The sequence below is a fragment of the Embiotoca jacksoni genome, unplaced genomic scaffold, assembly GCF_022577435.1.
Source record: "Embiotoca jacksoni isolate LCO1_2020_lvr unplaced genomic scaffold, fEmbJac1.0.p SCAF_9, whole genome shotgun sequence".
NCBI classification, from domain to species: Eukaryota; Metazoa; Chordata; class Actinopteri; family Embiotocidae; genus Embiotoca; species Embiotoca jacksoni.
In genome coordinates, this window is record NW_027185447.1 from 10626591 (window position 1) to 10644233 (window position 17643).

At 42.5% G+C, this 17643-nt stretch overlaps 1 protein-coding gene across 2 annotated transcripts in view; it reads left to right on the plus strand.

The window, feature by feature from the left end:
* The window catches only part of znf385a (zinc finger protein 385A), a 60716-nt gene that overhangs the window by 31194 nt on the left and 11879 nt on the right, over nt 1-17643 (plus strand). The window contains exons 2-4 of one of the 2 annotated variants that reach the window (XM_069140998.1): nt 3906-4057; nt 9502-9612; nt 14747-14921. In XM_069140998.1, the coding sequence (XP_068997099.1) occupies nt 3906-4057; nt 9502-9612; nt 14747-14921 (438 nt within the window). Of the gene's footprint in view, nt 1-3905; nt 4058-6414; nt 7064-9501; nt 9613-14746; nt 14922-17643 lie in introns of those variants that run through there. The other variant, XM_069140999.1, reaches the window with a different exon arrangement.

Consider the following 17643-nt stretch of genomic DNA (forward strand, 5'->3'; position numbering starts at 1 on the left):
TTATGACAGAATTTCACATGAACATCTAATAAGAAAAAATTATGAAATGATTACATTTTATATCCAAAAGGTCAAAGGTCAACTTCACTGTGACATCGTCACAAATTACAATTTATCTTTTTAGTAGCTCATTACACAGAATTGAGCCAACTGAGACCACATACACAGCACTTGTTCACACGCTGCACAAACAGTGCACAAAAATGTACGCAGCTTACACAGTCACACTCCTGCACCATACAGCGATTTGTTTGATTTACACTGTAAGAAGATCCCCAAAGAGAGATTAAATTAATGGGGTAATTATACACTGCAACCACAGTCTGATTTATGCACACTGACAAACACACACGCCTCCACGTGCACACACCCGTCCCTGATGGGACAGACTCTGTCTTTGCTCAAAGGACGATTGCTCCTCTCACTCTTGTCTAGTCCTCAGCTCCATTACCTTTCTCAGATTCCAGCTGCCTCCTTCTGCTGCAGAGAAATGTTCCATTCTCTGATCAGCCAATCTGCCCGTCTGTTTGCCTGCCTGCCAGACACTACCTGACCCACTGCCGGCAACGGTCTCCATGTTCAAGTGCAGCCTCACTGGGGAGCTGCAAAGCATAACTACTGTGCCATTTCAGCTAACAGAGTGTCACTCTTTTCAAGTAAAATACACACTCACAAATATGCTTGCACAAAGCATGCGAATACAGGCCATGTATCAAGACGTGGCATAGTGTTATGATAAATGAAGTAAAAAAAGCACCATATTAGTCATATTTTAGTGGCGCAGCCCCAGAGGACAATCTGCCTTCATCAGTCATGGAGGTAGAGGTTGGGGGAGAGAACAGCTACAGGTTCCCCATCCGCTCTCCTCACATCAAACAACATTTAGGAATAGCTCAGCTTAGAACAATGGAAACTGCATGTTTGAACCTCTGAAAATATGTGACTGATCACACTTTTTTTCTTTTTAATTTGGAACAACAAACATTTTAATTAAAATGTAAACACAAATGCCTTTGTATAATAGTGCAAAGACTACATCCACACCAATAATAAGATTGCCGAGTAAATCATGGTGTAAGAATAATTGTGTCTGTGAATTTGGCCTAGGGAATTTTCAACTAGATTAGCCTCATTTCCCCAACAAATGCACAGCAATATAAGGCTAATCATACAAATTAAAAAGTAATAGATATCATGTTGGCAGCTCTGCTGAAGCTCCGTTAACACTGTCACTCCACATGCACAAGAACGGCGCCAGGTTTTATTTTTGTGCAGTAGTTGCAAGTCAATATTCAAAATAAATAAATAAACAACATATAATACCAGTGGGCCAAGAAATAGCTTGTTCATGTTATCATTATCAACACAACAGTTATAGTATCACTATAGCCTCAGCCTACACGTAGACACACTACAGCTTGCCAAAGTACACTTTAACACATGGTACGCGGTAAATGTACCGTGCATTCGTTGGCTAAATTGTTTGACACCTCATATGCTATGGCATTTAACCTCCCCCCCCCCACACACACACACACACACACACTGAGGTAACGGAGGGAAGCACCTACTCAACGTCTGTTGTTGTGGCTTGAGGCAAAACCATCTATGATGTTCTTCTCACTCACTCTCCTTAGCTCGCATGCAGTCCACACATCAATTGCATATTTTAATCCAGTACTCACATTGTGTATGGAGTTCTAAACTTTATAACCCAGGTGCTAAATCTGCAGTGGCGGGCCTGGAGGGAAAAAAACACAAGGTCCATGGTTATCAAGGGCTCAACCCAAAAATATTGTTCATACATCAGCGACTAAATAACCGGATTGTCAGTACATACATTCAGGATGGGTATTTATTTAGCATAGGTACCATTACTGTTACTGATTAATTTGTTAGGCCGCATCTGTTTAGCAGCATCAGCCTCAAGGTATTTTTTTCTTTCTGACTTTTTTTGCTCCACCTTTTCTCTTTTTGGAACCTTCATCCATTTGTATTTTTGATTTGTTATCTTTATATTAGCACCTTTCTGTCTTGATTCTGTATTTCCTGCCTGACCTATGTATAGTAGGTAGCCTATTTGGGGCTGCACAACTCCCAATAAAATGAGCTGCTCCAACATCAAGTGGGTAGCAAAAGGCAGGTTACATTTTTTTTTGCTGGTGGCCTCTTGGCAGGCCCATCTGGCATTTGCCAGATTTGCCAGATTGCCTGTCCAAAGCTGTGTGTGTGGATGGGTTTGTGCAGTCATTCATGTGTTTGCATGTTTATATTTGTGGTTTGTTCAGTGGAGGAAACTTACATGCCTAACTAGAGGTAATGATGCAGTCCTCTCCACCTCCAGGCCTACAGATGCGCAGCAGAAGGCAGCTAAACTTCGGCTGAGACAGCACTTTTACTCCCGTCTGACAAAGTCAATCTCTCTCTCTCTCTATCTCTCTATCGTTATCTCTCCCACCATCTCTAATCCAAACTTTGGAGACTCCATCTGGTAACATCATATTCTTCCATGCAGCAGTCACATTATTTTCTCTGATCACATTCAGTTGACATAAAGCTTGATGAAAATGCAGAGGTGTCAAATAATGCCAAATTAACATGTGAAAGTGTGGAGGCAGGTAAAAATGCATTGCAGTAGGTAGCAGAGCGAGGGACAGCAAGTAACAGAGCGAGAGAGTAGCTTAGAGCAATCCCAAAAAGGAGAGCGGCAGAGCTTTAAGTCTCAGAGGAATTTGAAAGCCATAGAAATCGAGTTGCGGATATTAAGAGGCTTAATCTAAGAGCTTGCTGAGGCTGAGTTTTGCTGTGTGGGCCCCATCACTATCATCCTTGACAGAGGTTAGAGAGGAGACGTAGGGGGATAAGGAGGAAAGGAAGAGAAGGCAGATGGGAGCAATGACGAGAATAGGGAGCTGTGTATCATTAAGACGTGCTTTTATAGGATAATTAAACATTGGCATCGTGCACGTTTGTGCGTGAGTGTGGTTGTCTGCTGTGTTTGTGTATTGAGAGTTCCCTTGCAGTGGATTTCACAAGTGACTGTCTTTTTCAACTCCCGTAAAAATTCCAGTCAAACAGTATGTTGGACACAGTCAAAGCCAGGGAGCATGTGTCAGGCGCGAGTGGAAGAATCAGAGTCCATGATTCATTTATACCATAATTAGACACAACTAAGCGATCCAACTGTAGTGCGCAAGTCCAGATGACATAAAGCAACACATGCTGAGATTAAACTTATTATCATCAAGCTGCAGACATCTCCCAGGAGAGGAAAGGAGAAGAGAGCAGACTGGCAGGCAGTTGGATAAGAGGAATCCCCACTGCCTCTGTGGCATTCTTTTCTTCTCTGTGTCATTCCTGCTTCATTTGATGTGAATGTTTTAATGTAATGATCTGCTTCTGTTATGTGAATTCTCCTTTGTCAAGTGCACCAAACGCATCACACCATTTGTGTGCATAGCAATGTAACTCTTTGGTGTTTCAGTCTTGTCAACTTGTCAGGAAAACCAGAATGCCTGTCCACAGCAATCACTGGAGCGTCCTTAAGAGCCCAAATGCGTCTTTTTCTCGCAGTTTAGATATTGCATGCTCTTCTGGGGTGCCACATAGCTTTGCTCTGTCCACAAATAGAAAATTGCTTTTGCAGTGTAATTATGGCTCATTGTGCTTTTTGGAATTCATTCATTCCAGGAAACAGCAGCTCACATTCTTTTATAAGCTACACATTTCATTTCTCTCTGTCTCTCTCTTATATTTTTATACTTTGTTTAATTATATTAACGAAGATATTTACTTCACATTGCCAAAATAAACGTAAAAAACATGGGTATATATACACCCATGGGTATATGGATAAATAGCATGTGTAACTATGTATCTCTGTCTCTGTGTTTTTCTGTGTACAGGAGGCATTAACCGGATGGGGGCAGCAATGCCGGCGTTCCTACGGACCCCCACGATGATCCAGCCCCACCTGGACATGAAGCCCTTCCTGCAGTTCCCCATTGAAACCCCCCATCCTGCGCACAGCATGAGCCTCTTCCACAACTTCAATACGGTGAGAGTTGACGCAGACACAAACAAACACATATACTGCAGTCTTTTAACTCATCCACTGCAGTAAGGAAAACGCACAAGAGAGACCTATATGATAATATGTAAACTATACTTTTAAATACATGAGTTTGCTGCTACATCTGCATTAAAAATGCACATTGAGCCTAACAGACCTTTACAGAGAAGCAGGGCATTCCCAAGACTTTGCCCCATTCCTTAAATCAAAGTTGTTAGAATTGAAGGGCACTTTTAAGGTCATCCTTATTGGTGTTTACTTCAAACACCGCAGTTTGTTTGATGTGGTGTTTGTTTTAACAATCTTATAATCAGATCGTACAGACATTTAACATTTCACCAACTCAGCATAATGTGGCACCTGCTCCCTCAGACTCCATCAAACAATGTCAACACATGTCCTGTCGGCAATATGTAAAATCTGTGAACTTTATATGTTCTCTATGTAGGGCAATGCTATTCCTGGTCCTTGTCTGCAGCAGTTATATTCTCTGCATGTGTCAGCCTGGTATATTTGACTGCGGTTTGCAAAGGAGCAACATAGCAACCTCCTTTTACTAATTGAACATATCTGGCTTGTGCTTTGACCACGCTAAGCACTACATGAATAGTAACAGCAGTCCAGACACTGTTAAACACATTGTAACGATAAAGTCCTTTTAATAGCCCTCAGTGGGCCATGACATAAGTGGAATCATTTTCACCACCAAACTGCACTACACCCAGCAGACATGGATTAATAGAGATACTGAAATTATGTAGGCACTCAGTTTCCACCCTTGCCTCTGTTAGCACAGGTCTGAAATCGGTCTTACTTGCTCTTTCTTTATTCTTGCTGCCTCTGCAACACTCCCTCTGGATCTCTCTCTGTAACATCCCTCCGCTTCCCATCTTCCCCTTCAGACGTTAACTACGTCTGAAGGTCCACAGGGATGCTATGAATTTGAATAGCTGTTGCTGCAGATGACTGCCAGTCAGCCCTGAGTGAGTAGTGTTTTACAGCTCTGTGGCCAGGAGATGGGGCCATTGGAGAGGCTTGGAGGACATTCTGACCTTTCGGCTTTACTCCATCCCAGCACAAACACATAAACAGGACTGAATGATTGTACTGCATTAAAAACTATGGAGAAATGACTGACTAGCAGGCTCACCCTGATATTACAGTTGATATTTAATTTAAATGTCTAGGAGAAAAGCGTTTGGTGCCTGAGGTGTTTCACACAATCTCAGTTTTTGATCTGTATCTTGTATAGTATGCCTTAAAAATATGGAAGAAAAAGGAAACTACTATGGTTGTTGCCAGTGAAAGCTCTGTCTTGATGTTTTGCCATGGAGGAAGTCATAGCCTTTAGCTTTCCAGGGAGGTTTGATTTAGTAAATGTAAACAGGAAGACCTACAGTAATTGTTTGTACCTGTGTTTACATCACTGATTGTTTTTATGGCTTGTGAACTAGGATTATTTCACATACCATTTTCAGTGTCTTAGATGTTTCCTGGTGCTTTTCTGCACCAACACACTGTGACAAATTTGGATATGCATAATATTCCAATGAAGACACAACATTATAGCTGCAATAACACTGAGAAATGTCCCTGCACTGAGCTGGCAGCTTGTTATCCTATCATTCTGACTTAATAAGTGATCTGTGCTGAGTTTGTACAATCTTAATGAGACTCTACTTCACATTGAAGGTTGTTAGCCCCATAGCAGAGGAATTGCCTCTCCTAAATCCATATAGAGCTTTAATAGTCCTCTAATGTGATTTGTCCTCTACCTGCCTGTCTGGCTCAATGTGCCTGTAGACAGTGACAAGGCTGAATTATTTATCTGCAGCAGTTGGTCCTGATATAGACACATGCTCATACACCTCTGAGCTGAGTTGCACTAATGTAGGCTTTTCTAAGGATACAAAACCAGGAATTTCCATGCGATCTAATCACACAAAGCCATGTGCGCACTTGTTGAGTCTGATTTGCCATCCACCCTCCGTTCATTGCTTTTTCTACTCTCCTCCTGAAGAACTCGATTTGATTTTCAACAGCACAGGTTCTCCGTCACAACCCTTGAAGTGCAGCACTTACATTCATCTCAGACCAATTGACTGATAGTTCATCATTCCTGTTGACTCCCTGTTCAGAATGAGCAATCAAAATAAAAACTATCTATTGTGTTTTTATCCAGCGACTCATGTGGTCTTATGACTCCTCTATGCAATTATGTCTGGCTAAAAGCCATCCCATACTGTATGTCTTCAAACCACTGTAGCAAGTACAGAGTTTTATTTATTTGTGACTGGGAGGATTGGTGGGCAGGGCAGAAGCTCCAGTGGCTGTCATGACATTTGATAGATAATGTGAATGTGAACTTGGGGAAGAGTGGGAGTCACGCAGGAGGACAGCAGGACAGCAGGGCACACACACAGTCCTGGCTGCATTTGGGCAGATTGAGTATGCATTAGGAATGGGGCAGAGTGAGAGAGAGTGAGAGAGAGAGTGAGAGTGAGAGAGAGAGAGAGAGAGAGAGAGAGACAGAGAGAGAGAGAGAAGGGGGAGGAGAAAACTGGAAAGCAGGGAGAGAGGGAAATGCACTGCAAGGAAGCGAGAGGCAGAGAGAGATAGAAAGTAGTTGAGAGTAGAGGAGGAGGAGGCTGAACATAAGGAACAGGCACTTGTTAGGTCATGTGTTAAAACAAAAAGGGGAGTGATTTCTGTTGCAGCATCTCAAAGAGAAGCAGAGTGTGATAAAAGGAAGAAAAACAAAGAAACCTTTGCTGGCAATGCATCACTAGGAACAAGCCCTGTTTATATTTTTTTGTGAGCTATTCTGTATTCTGCATTGAATATCCACTAGTAGGCTGAATGAGTGAGGAAGGTGCACTACACACTCTCGGTCTCGCACATGCTGAGATCCAAACACATACCTCAGGCAGCAGCACACACACAGGAGGACCAATGCAGCTTCAAGCTTCTACAGACACAGAGGAGAAGAAGGTGAGTACCCAAATTCTTGGAGCTTTTCACAATTTGTTTTATTCTCCACCCAACTGTGTTTGGGCACAACTCAAAAGTAGTGAGGAGCTGGTGCATCAAAGGCTGTTTTCATCTGGCACAGTGGCGACCTCACTGTGACCGCCAGATAGGTTCTGCTGAGAATCACAAAGCGGTGCATTCTTTACTGATGGAATTCAACCGTTCCAAACATTTTGTTTCAGGGAATTAATCAAACGTGCATAAGAAAAAGAAAAGAAAGAAACTAAGAAAAAGTGAAAAACATGAAAAATGAGATGTCGGTGAGTTCCAGGGTATGCTGTGGGGCAGTGCCGGGTGATACTTGGATTATGTTTCTCCACAGAATAAGTTTTTGGGTCTTCAGGCCCTGTGGAGCTGTTGACATGCCCACAGAGTGATGCTGAAGTCAGTGGTCTATGTGGTTTTCCCACATCTGCCAGAGCTCTCACATCCCTCTCACATTCAAACAACTTCATACTGACATGACATTTATATTATTTGTCAAGACATTTATATATGTATCATTTACTTAATAGATTTTAGAGATATTAATAAAAAAAATCGAATCCCAAAATTGTGAGTGAGTTTTGGAAAATCCCTCTGCGATTACATCATAGTGCTCTGCTCCTATTTCATGAGTAAATGTTTTGGAGAGCACTTGGGTTAGAAGGCATGTGAGTTGCCTTCCAAAAAGGCTTATTGGCAGCTGGACTGTGTTCTGAACAGCTGAAACGACTGGATGGATCATCGCTGACCCACACCCAGACTATTGGACTGAGTGGCTGGGGAGCAGCCATGATTCATGTACAGTTACTCCACCAGGCCTGTGCAGCCTCTTGTTAAACTTTCTTCAGAGGGGTGGGATAGCAGGTCACATTATGGACACCCAGTGCCTGAAACAGTGAGTTGATTGTTGATATAAATGGTTGGTTTATTGCAGTCCTTGAGTTGGCTTGAGGTGGATAATGCAAAGCCATATAAGCTGAGCTATACTTGTTGTGTATGTTCACGCAGTTAATCACCATTGCTCAATAACTCCTCCAATTCCACCCCACTATCTATTTGAATTCACAGCAGCAGCAGAGCAATAGACTGTTTCCGGGGAGAGAAATAGAGGGAGTCATGGAACGAGGAGTATGGGAAAAAGAGCCAAATGAGATAAGAATGTGTGATGTGAGGATGGCCTGGGCCTCTCTCTCTCTCCCTCTGGACATTTTCCCATTTCTCCCTCACTTTCTACTATCTTTTATCTGTCCCAATCCGTCTTCCTCTCCCTCTGTCTCACTCATTCACTCCTCCAGATGGTGTGTTTCTCCATCCCCCTTTATGTTTGAGTTGCTGAGTAACAAGCACTGTGCAAAATTTGCAGTTGTTTGTGCTTGAGTAATGAAAATATTCATTTCCGCCACTCTTTCCTATCCGTCACTCTTTGGGCCATTGAGCCATTTGTATATTAGATGAGACTATGGCTCTGGGTGTGAGATAGCTTCAGGGAACGCTTGGTGATTAGCCAAATTAAACGCAGGAATGAACTAAACTGATTCAGTTATATTCTGGATCTCCGAACCAGCAGGCTTGCATTAGACTTGGAGGACTCTCTGGAACATTCCCTCACTGCCTCATGAATTCACAACACCAGACATCTTAGCCATTTTATTCTTTAGACCACAACTTTTGTTGTTCTTCATTCTCTTTGTTCACCAATAAATTGATAAATTTTTATAGATGTTGCTTGCTTTAGCTGCAGACATGTGCCAGACAGTTGTCGGTGGTGGAAATCCAGACTAAGGCTAAGGTCAACTAACAATGATTGCTTGATAAATTCAGCTTCAAACACAGATACATAATTGGAATGGAGCCCTTTTAGATTAGTGCAGGCAGGGTCTTTGGTGTCTGGGACAACATTTATACAGGGGGCTTAACCACTGGCACGTTTGGAGGGCTGCTAAGCGAGTTAGTTAAATTTATACAAGGTGCTTAACGCTACATAGATGATGGACGTCCCAGCTGAAACAATTAGTGCAGGGACCGTATGATGCTTCAACGTGGTCTGGATCAGAACGAACAGATGCCTGAGCTTGGGGATGCAACTGGTGTCTCGGTTGTAGCAACATGCTGTCAACACTGTTCACCACTGTTTGCTGAACACAGACATGTAGTAAACACTGGACAGAGTCTGTAAACACTCTTGTATGTGCACTTTATCCAGCCTGCATGTGGCCATTTAGTTTCAGTCTCTTAACTTGAAAGAATGTGGACTTCTCTTCTTCACACTGACCTCCACCATGAGAGGTAGAGGTCAAAACACATTCACACCTCCCATCTTTGTGATAGATTGGCCTATCAACTTCACAGATCTACAGAATGTGAATTATAGCTCACAGATTTCTGCTCTCCTCCCTTGTCCTTCACTTTGGCAGATGGACCCGGTGCAAAAGGCCGTGATCAACCACACCTTCGGAGTTCCTCTGGTCAAGACCAAGCGGCCAGTCATCTCCTGTAACGTCTGCCAGATCCGCTTCAACTCAGAGGTACAGAAACAACAACACATAGTGCCTCATTGTCCCTCCAGCTCTCATGTTGTCTTCCTTTCCCACATACCATTACATATGTTGTATTTTTCTCTACATATATGTACATCTTTTCCTTAGGACTGTGTTTGAGCACTATTTGCCTGGTTTACTCTCTCTAAAAGTGGATATTGACACAGATGATGTAGCAAATGTTTTGGCAGTTGCGACCCCACTGGAATTTATTTTGTTTGAAGGGAGCGAAGAGTTAGTAGAAGTAATAATCACTGAAGCACAAAGCCTTGAAAGCTGCTTCTGAAGCTGAGAGTGAGAAATAGAATTTTAGATTTTCTGTAGCTTGACAACAGTTTGACTGAGGTCTTGAACATGTGGCATTAGCATGAAGTAAGAATCTCTTTTAAATTAAATGCAGAGTTGTTCTTTTCAGGATTTTGTTAAGAGCTATCAATTAATTTTAACAGCAACTTCATCTGTTTGTCCAGATGGTGCAGTTTATCAAAACTCACAATTGGAGTTTAATTGCATATTCTACCCATGGGCAACTTGCATACATGATTGATGACAAATTAACGAAATCCAAAATCATGTGAGTATTTTAATAGAGGTGATGCCAAATCTTTCTCTGTCTTTTCTTTGTTGTGTAGACGAATAGGATAGACACGTGACAACATCAGTGCCAAATGTTAAGTGTGTAGTGTATAATTTGGCTGTGATTCTCCCTATTCAGTGGTACAGACTTCAGGTCCAGGGCGTACATCCATCCACAATACACAACATTAAGGAGTGGACCGGTGCTATATATACTCCTCAGATCTGCAATCATGGTTTTTGTGTGGTGAGGGAGCTGCAGGGCTGTAATCTGGAGCCTCCTCTTTGCAGCAGATTTCTCTGCTCTATATCTTCACAGGCAACAGGAAACAGTGGGACAGGGATGTTTATATAATGAAATACTTTGAGACCCGTCGCTAGCGATTGGATATTGGCTTCCTTAGTGAAGACGTGTCCTGTTGGATTAAGTTAGGACAGTAAATCAATGAAGAATTTAAAAACTTTTAATATTTGATTTTATGGTTTTTAAATGTTGCTTTAATTATGAAAAAGAAACAGTTAGAAAAGAAGCAATTAAAATGTCCAGATACTAGGGAACAGAATCTGCAATATCGTTTGCATTATATGCAGGCTAGTATACAACTCAAACGAGCACAGTTCTGTACATTATGATACAGGGAAGAGCATTTCTGTCTGGAGAGCATGTGCTGAGTGAGAAGAAGAATACTGTTTATGGCTACAATATACCTGTCAGAGAATCATTGTCTTTTTTTGTCTTTGACTGACATGATCATGACAGTGATATCAGGCCGTAGTCTTCTCCCATCACACTGCCATTGACTGGGTGACTTCACTTTAAATAAAATGTTACTAATCAAACCTATTTTTTTTCAAGACCTTGCCAAGAGGGCAGATTAAAAAAAAAATCTATTACCATAGAATTTCCAAGATATAGATTTTCCAAAACCTTTTCAGATGAAGTAAAAATTGTTAAGGTGAAAGAATACATATACGGTATCTATGAACATTTGGTCTGCTCGTTATGTACATGCATTCAAACCCGTGAATTATGAAGATTGTGATGTGCAGGACTACACCAACTTTCTGCTGTCACTGTCACTTTCATTTCCTGTGTACACAAGAGAAAAGAACACTGCAGTACATCAGCAATGTCAAAATGGCAGCTGTGTTGTTTGTGCTCTCCTACTAAGCTTGGTAAGAGAAAAAAAAAAACTTTCTCCTTATTGTAACAGAATGACTTCCCACCCACAATGTTTTCTTTTACATAATTTGAAGAAAAGATTAATATTTGATATTTCATTGGTGAAACATTTTGTAGAATTCTGTGCTGCATTCGCTGCCTCATTTTCCAGTTCGGGCTGTGCCCTTGATGTTGACATTCTATGTCTTTATCTGCCATCTGAGAACTGCTTGGGTTGCTCAGGTGAAAGAAAGCTATGAGGGGCTTACCATGTAAGGTCATGGTCACTGCCTTTGTCTTCCAAAGATCCAGCTTTGCCTTCTTGCTCCCACCCCTTTCTCCCCTCATTTCACACATAATTTTTCCATCATTCATTCATCTCATTTGATCTTCCTCCACTGTGCCTCTCTCTTTCTCTGCCTGACTCTCTCTCTCTCTCTCTCAGAAACCTTCTCCTGCTCTTTCCATCTGTCTCCCTCTCTCATGCTGCATTATTTACAGTGTGGAAATGCCTAAAATTGCCTGCCACTGCTTATTATATGATGCATTCGTCAAGGGCATGGCATAGTGTCTGGCTCTGACAGCCCCAGTGCATCTTGGGAAAGTGGTAGAGAGGAGACTTGGAGGGGAAGGACAGGAGGGAAGGATGGGGGAGGGCTTGTGCCCCATCGTCCCTGCATTGTGCGAGGTGCTAAATGGTGGTTTATGCAGAATAACCTTGGTGGCATGCTGCATTAGTGACATCACAGGCTCTGGGGCGCTGCATTGACCAACGTCACAGCTGCTGCAGCAGAACCAGGCTGATATGCATCTCTTATTTTCATCCTCTTCCTCGCTTCCTCATTGCTCTCCTCCTCCCTTTTCAACCCCCTCCACTCTGCCTCCTGCTTGTTTATTGTCCCGTATCCTTTTTTCTTCCTCTTTGTCTCATGTGAAGCTCCAGCTGTACAGTAGCTATGCTTTAACATTGCAGCTTTTCCCTCAGCTTGATAATCATGTTGGAAGGCACTTGTTCAGTTTGAACCCTTTGCATAATGAAATAGGCATCACAGACTGAAGGGGTGCAGGTTTTCCTGTCTCTGAGATTTTTGTCTCTTATCTCATTCCCATCCTCAGTGCAGCTCTCCTTCCTTGTCTTGTAGTTCCCTCGCTTGGCATCATGTCTGCCTCATCTTCCCTTTATTCTCTCTCCCTCCTCTCCATCGAGGACCCCACACTGACACTCAGCTGCCTGGCAGTTGATTCCTTTGGCTTTGTGGGAGAAGTGAAGAAAGACTCTATGGCAGTGTTGCCATGCACCACGATATACCTTTCTATCTCCCCACATTCAATACTTCTTTTGAGAGATCACTTCTCTTTCAGCAGTTCCCACCCTGCTCCGCTTTTCCCTTCCGCAGCTCTCTCCACCTTGATCTGCCGGCTTTGCTAGAGCAGCTCCTTAAGACCCCTTTGACAGGGTGCAGTTACTGCCCGGTGTGTTGACATGATTTACACAAAACATATGATCTTCTTACTAACTGCAGCCGATGCCAAAGGTTTACCGTGCCAGCTCACGTCCGAGAGGCCATCAGACACACACATACGGCAAACATACACAACAGGGCTCAGTGACATTACTCATCACCCTTTGCCTGCTTTGCCAAGCCGGTCTATCTCCACACTTGAGCCTGTGGTCAATGTGGTGTCCCAAGTGTCAGTCAATTTCTTCTAGCCTTTCAGCACCTACGGCAGCTGTCAGCTGCTCATAAAGACAGTATCTCCCTGGCAAACTAACTGTAATCCGGCCACTTAATAAATATCTTCATTGGCCTCTTGATACAATTATATGGCCGACACAGCACATGTCATGGCACACCGGCTGACGTATTTGTGGAGTCAAGTGCAGGACTGACATCATCTGTCTGTATAAGCAAGGAGCCTATTTGTGTTTTTCATGGAGGGTCACATTAACTGTGATAGAGGGGAGATAAAGACAGGATGAACCAATGTCAAATGCAGTTGCACAAATTCCTCTTTCCCACCTGTGTGTGTGGTGTGTGCATGCGTGTGCCAGGGAACTGATTTGTGTTTCTGTTTTATAGTCTCTATAATGTAAAGCCAGACTTTTGGCGACAGCTCAGTATAGCAACCCTACATCTCATCCGCCATGTGGTCCGTGACTCACATACCTCAGTACAGACACATAGAGACAAGAGACTAGGCTCCCCTGATGTCCCGGTAGTCTCCTGACAAATGACTCACCTCTGTTGTTTACTCTGTGAACAAACATATTAGCCAGGAGCTGGCCTTTCATCAGGAGATTAGCCACACTAGCTTCTGTAATAGATCTCTGCACCATTTTTTTTTTCTAGGCTAGAATGTAGGAGGATGTTCAGTCCCTGAAAAACCTCCAGACTTAAAGTGCAGATCCCCTTTTTATGATTAGTGAGATATTACAGACAGCGACTTTGCTGCCTGGTACTGTGTATATTTAGATTTTGACCACTCGATAGGCAAGGAATTAAGTCAGAGATTGTGCAAGAGCCTGACTGTGTCCAGCTAGCAGCTAAAACTCATCACAGTATTTATGTTGTAGGAACCCACGTATGCCAGGCTCACACTGATAATATGCATACTGTAGTAATGTGAGTGTGTTATAAGAGGGAAGTTAGTGTCAGCGATGGATTAATGGGCCCTCCATGCTGAAGTGGCATCCTAGTGACCCCAAGTTTAACTCCCCTTGGCATGCCTGTCAGAATGGCTGTAGTAATGAAAGCCGGAGCCAAGTGCTGTCAGGGTTTACAGTGTGTGCAGTGTACGGTTTACACTGCAGAAGATGCATGTCCAAACTTTAAAGCCAGGGTAGTCATGTCTAATGTCGACAAACTGATGATCCAAAAACAGGTGTACATGTACTGTCTGACTATGCTACATTATAATTCAATGTAAATTCAAAAAACCTGACAAGAAGACAAATAAGGGACAAGGGGTCAGATATTCAATATTCTTTATTTCTTTGGAGTGGACTGAAAGTAGGGGCTGATAAATGGTTTGTTTCCAATATATAATGTCAAAAATGACTGGTAGTAATGAAAATGAGTAAAGCTATGAACATGTGTAGACTTGGATATTTTCTATCTTATAGCATAGGTGGTCTGTAATGTCTCAAATGTCATCATTGCATCATTTTTGTTATCTTTTGTTTGTAATCTATCTATCAATTGTACATGTGCCTGCTGCCTGTCATGGCTCCAGTCCCCAGAGTATATTGAATAACACGCTATCACACTGACATGCATGCATGTGCAGGTATCATGGTGACTCTAATCCAACCTGTTGTCTCCCTCTTGCCATCTGTGTTTACCTACTACAAAAATGTGTTTTCTTTTCCATGTTCTTCTTTAGAGCCAGGCAGAAGCCCATTACAAAGGCAACCGCCATGCCAGGAGAGTCAAAGGCATTGAGACCTCCAAGAGTCGTCCTCAGGATGGGGACAAGCCTCATACTCTGCCTCCCAACTCCTCCCCATCTCCGCCTGGAGCCCCTGCCACTGGCCCAGAGAGTGAGTCCAGCAAAGCAGGTGAGAGAACAGAAAAGACTACCAGGAGTAGAAAACAAAAAAAAAGTGCTGGTGTGAGGCTTGTTGTATAAATAATCCTTCCAATCCATGCAGTTTGTTCAGAGGCTTATGGTTTCACTGCAAAATGAAATGGACCAATACAAGAATAACAAAGGCATCCAATCACAGTGGTTTGGCAATGTATTGTTTTTTCTTGTGAGAATCTCAGCTCCGCGTGCAGTCTGATTTGACTGCAGCATATCTTATAGCCATTGGTATTACAAGTATTTATCATATGGAAGAAAAAAAAATTACTTAGAGGACTTATAGCTAAACACAACTTCAAGATAGCAGAACTGTAGGGATGATCTGACAATTATAAGTAATTGTGGTGAAAGTTAAAATTTATTGAAAGTTAAAAGCACTGAAGAAGTACTTTGATTACTAAAAGTGTGACACATTCCCACTACTGCTCTGGACACATGAAATTACATTACTCAATTAAATTGAGTCTTAACTTCAAAGCAGTGGGTCAGTCTGCATGCTGCTACAGTTATCAAGAGCTGGAAAATGTTTGATGAAAACAGCCAATGATCACATGACTAAAGGGAAGCAGGTTCATGGGTAATCTTACCCCATTTTCCAATAAGCTTAAAAAGTTTGAATAATCAAGAATTTAATTTCAAATAAAATTATAACATAACCTATATTACATTCAATACAGTGGGTATTCACTACAATCACTTGCATTTTGTGAGAAGAGCAGACACAGTAGCACAGACAGAAGTAGACTCATTAACGTGATAACCAAACATCAGATGTCTGAATGACAAGTTGATCGAAGAGGAAGCATATTACTGTGCCAGAGACAATCCTCACTATTAGTACAGATAAACCACAGAAATACTTTGTTCAGCTCAGCAATGTCAAACTGATTTGATGTCCATCCATTTAGACTGTGAGCAGGTGAGTTGGCATAGAACATGGCACAACAACATGGCAGTTCTTTGGCATCTTTTCAAGGCACCCAACTGTGAAGTGTATATATATTTGTGTGTGTCTTTACACACCCTTGACTGAGCTAACACACCATTTGCCACAGAATGGAAATAGACCACATTGCCTGAGCCCCCACGTGGTGGTAATGAGTGCTAAGACTGATTGAGAAAAGTAAAGATGACACCGCTGTGGAAGAGTCTGACAGACTAGAATCTAAGCCAGCATCTGAAAGGGACAGAGACAGCAGCTGATCTGACTTTAATAAAAAGTAATTCATGGTTGACAGATTAATTTATTAGTTAGTAAGGCATGATCAAGGCATTGCAAGGTCTTTCTTTAGCAGAAGGCCTTTAGCTGTGTCCCTGTTGTCTTAATTCATCTCACCCTGTCTGGCTCATCTTTGTATTTTGAGCTATAATTCAGAGGCTGGATACTGTGTGCGTCTGCCCTTCTCCTCTGTCCACCCAGAATTTTCCATTCCCTCAGAGTCACCACTCTGTCCCTGGACCAAACACCTGGCAATGAATAGACCTGCCATGTTTTGGTGACATTTACAAAGGTTTCTGTAGCTGCCTGTTTACCAGGCATTTCCACCTTGTTGATGGGAGGGCACAGAGCAAACACCATGAATGAAAAGATGAAACTCAGGTCAAATAAAGGCCACTATGCAGCATGTCACAACAAGGGCCTTAGCATTTCACTGTCTTTTTCTATCCATGAAAATAACACCTAAGATTTTATGCTAGCTGGTCCCAGAGAAGTAGGTGGACCAGTCCTTTTTACTCTCCTCCCTGATGCGAGATCTCCGGTCAGCTAAAGACTAGTCCGCATTAGTGAGACTTCCTGTGGCGAACTCCAACTGCATGTGGAGCCAAATCTAGCCTGCCATGATCAAAATCTGAAAGTAGCAACATGTGAAAGAATGCCTTTTTCCATCCAAGACTCTTTCTCGTGACCTTGCAACCTTGATTTTGCTGCATGCTTGCTTGTGAGTCTCTCTCTTTCTCTCTCTCTCTCTCTCTCTCTCTCTCTGTGTGTATATGCATGACCCCAGTGTGAACCTCTGCTCCATGGTTGGGGGACAGATCTCTGTGAGCAGGCAGCTGTGTGTTGGGAAAGCAGTCTGGGAGACAGACACTGCGGTTTGGGCTGTGGAGCCTAACGCAGTTCACCCTGTGGAAGTTACAATAAAAATGACAGACACACATTGAATTGTACACCTAATTCATGTACACACTTATGCACACATACACAAACAATGTGGTTAGGCCCATGAAAGCAAACAAATAGAAGAATGAGGAGATGATTTCCCACAGTGCAAAACCCTCATAACATAGAGCAGCATTTGTTGATGTTAAGTGATTTTTTTTTTTTTTCCAGTGAATGGGCCTTTTACTGAGCTCAGATTTTATGCAATATCAGCGTGCAGTCTGATACATTTATCTATGATGCAGTAGTAGCCAAGTTTATCATTGGTATTATGACCTTCACTTTTATACTACATCACTTCACATTAGCATAGCAGATGCAGTCAACAGTGATGACCATAAACAGGACATGTTAAGACCTTCCTGATGGCTAAAACAATGAAAGGTTATTTTATACTGTTTGAATGCTGTTGCCTCTTCATCTTTACGGCAGGTCATGTGCTTTGCAGCCCTCAAAGGGGTCCGTGGTTAGCAGTGCCCCCAAAGAGGAGGCCCTTGGCTTTGGGGGATTTGGATTGGTGAGCTGAGGGTTTGGC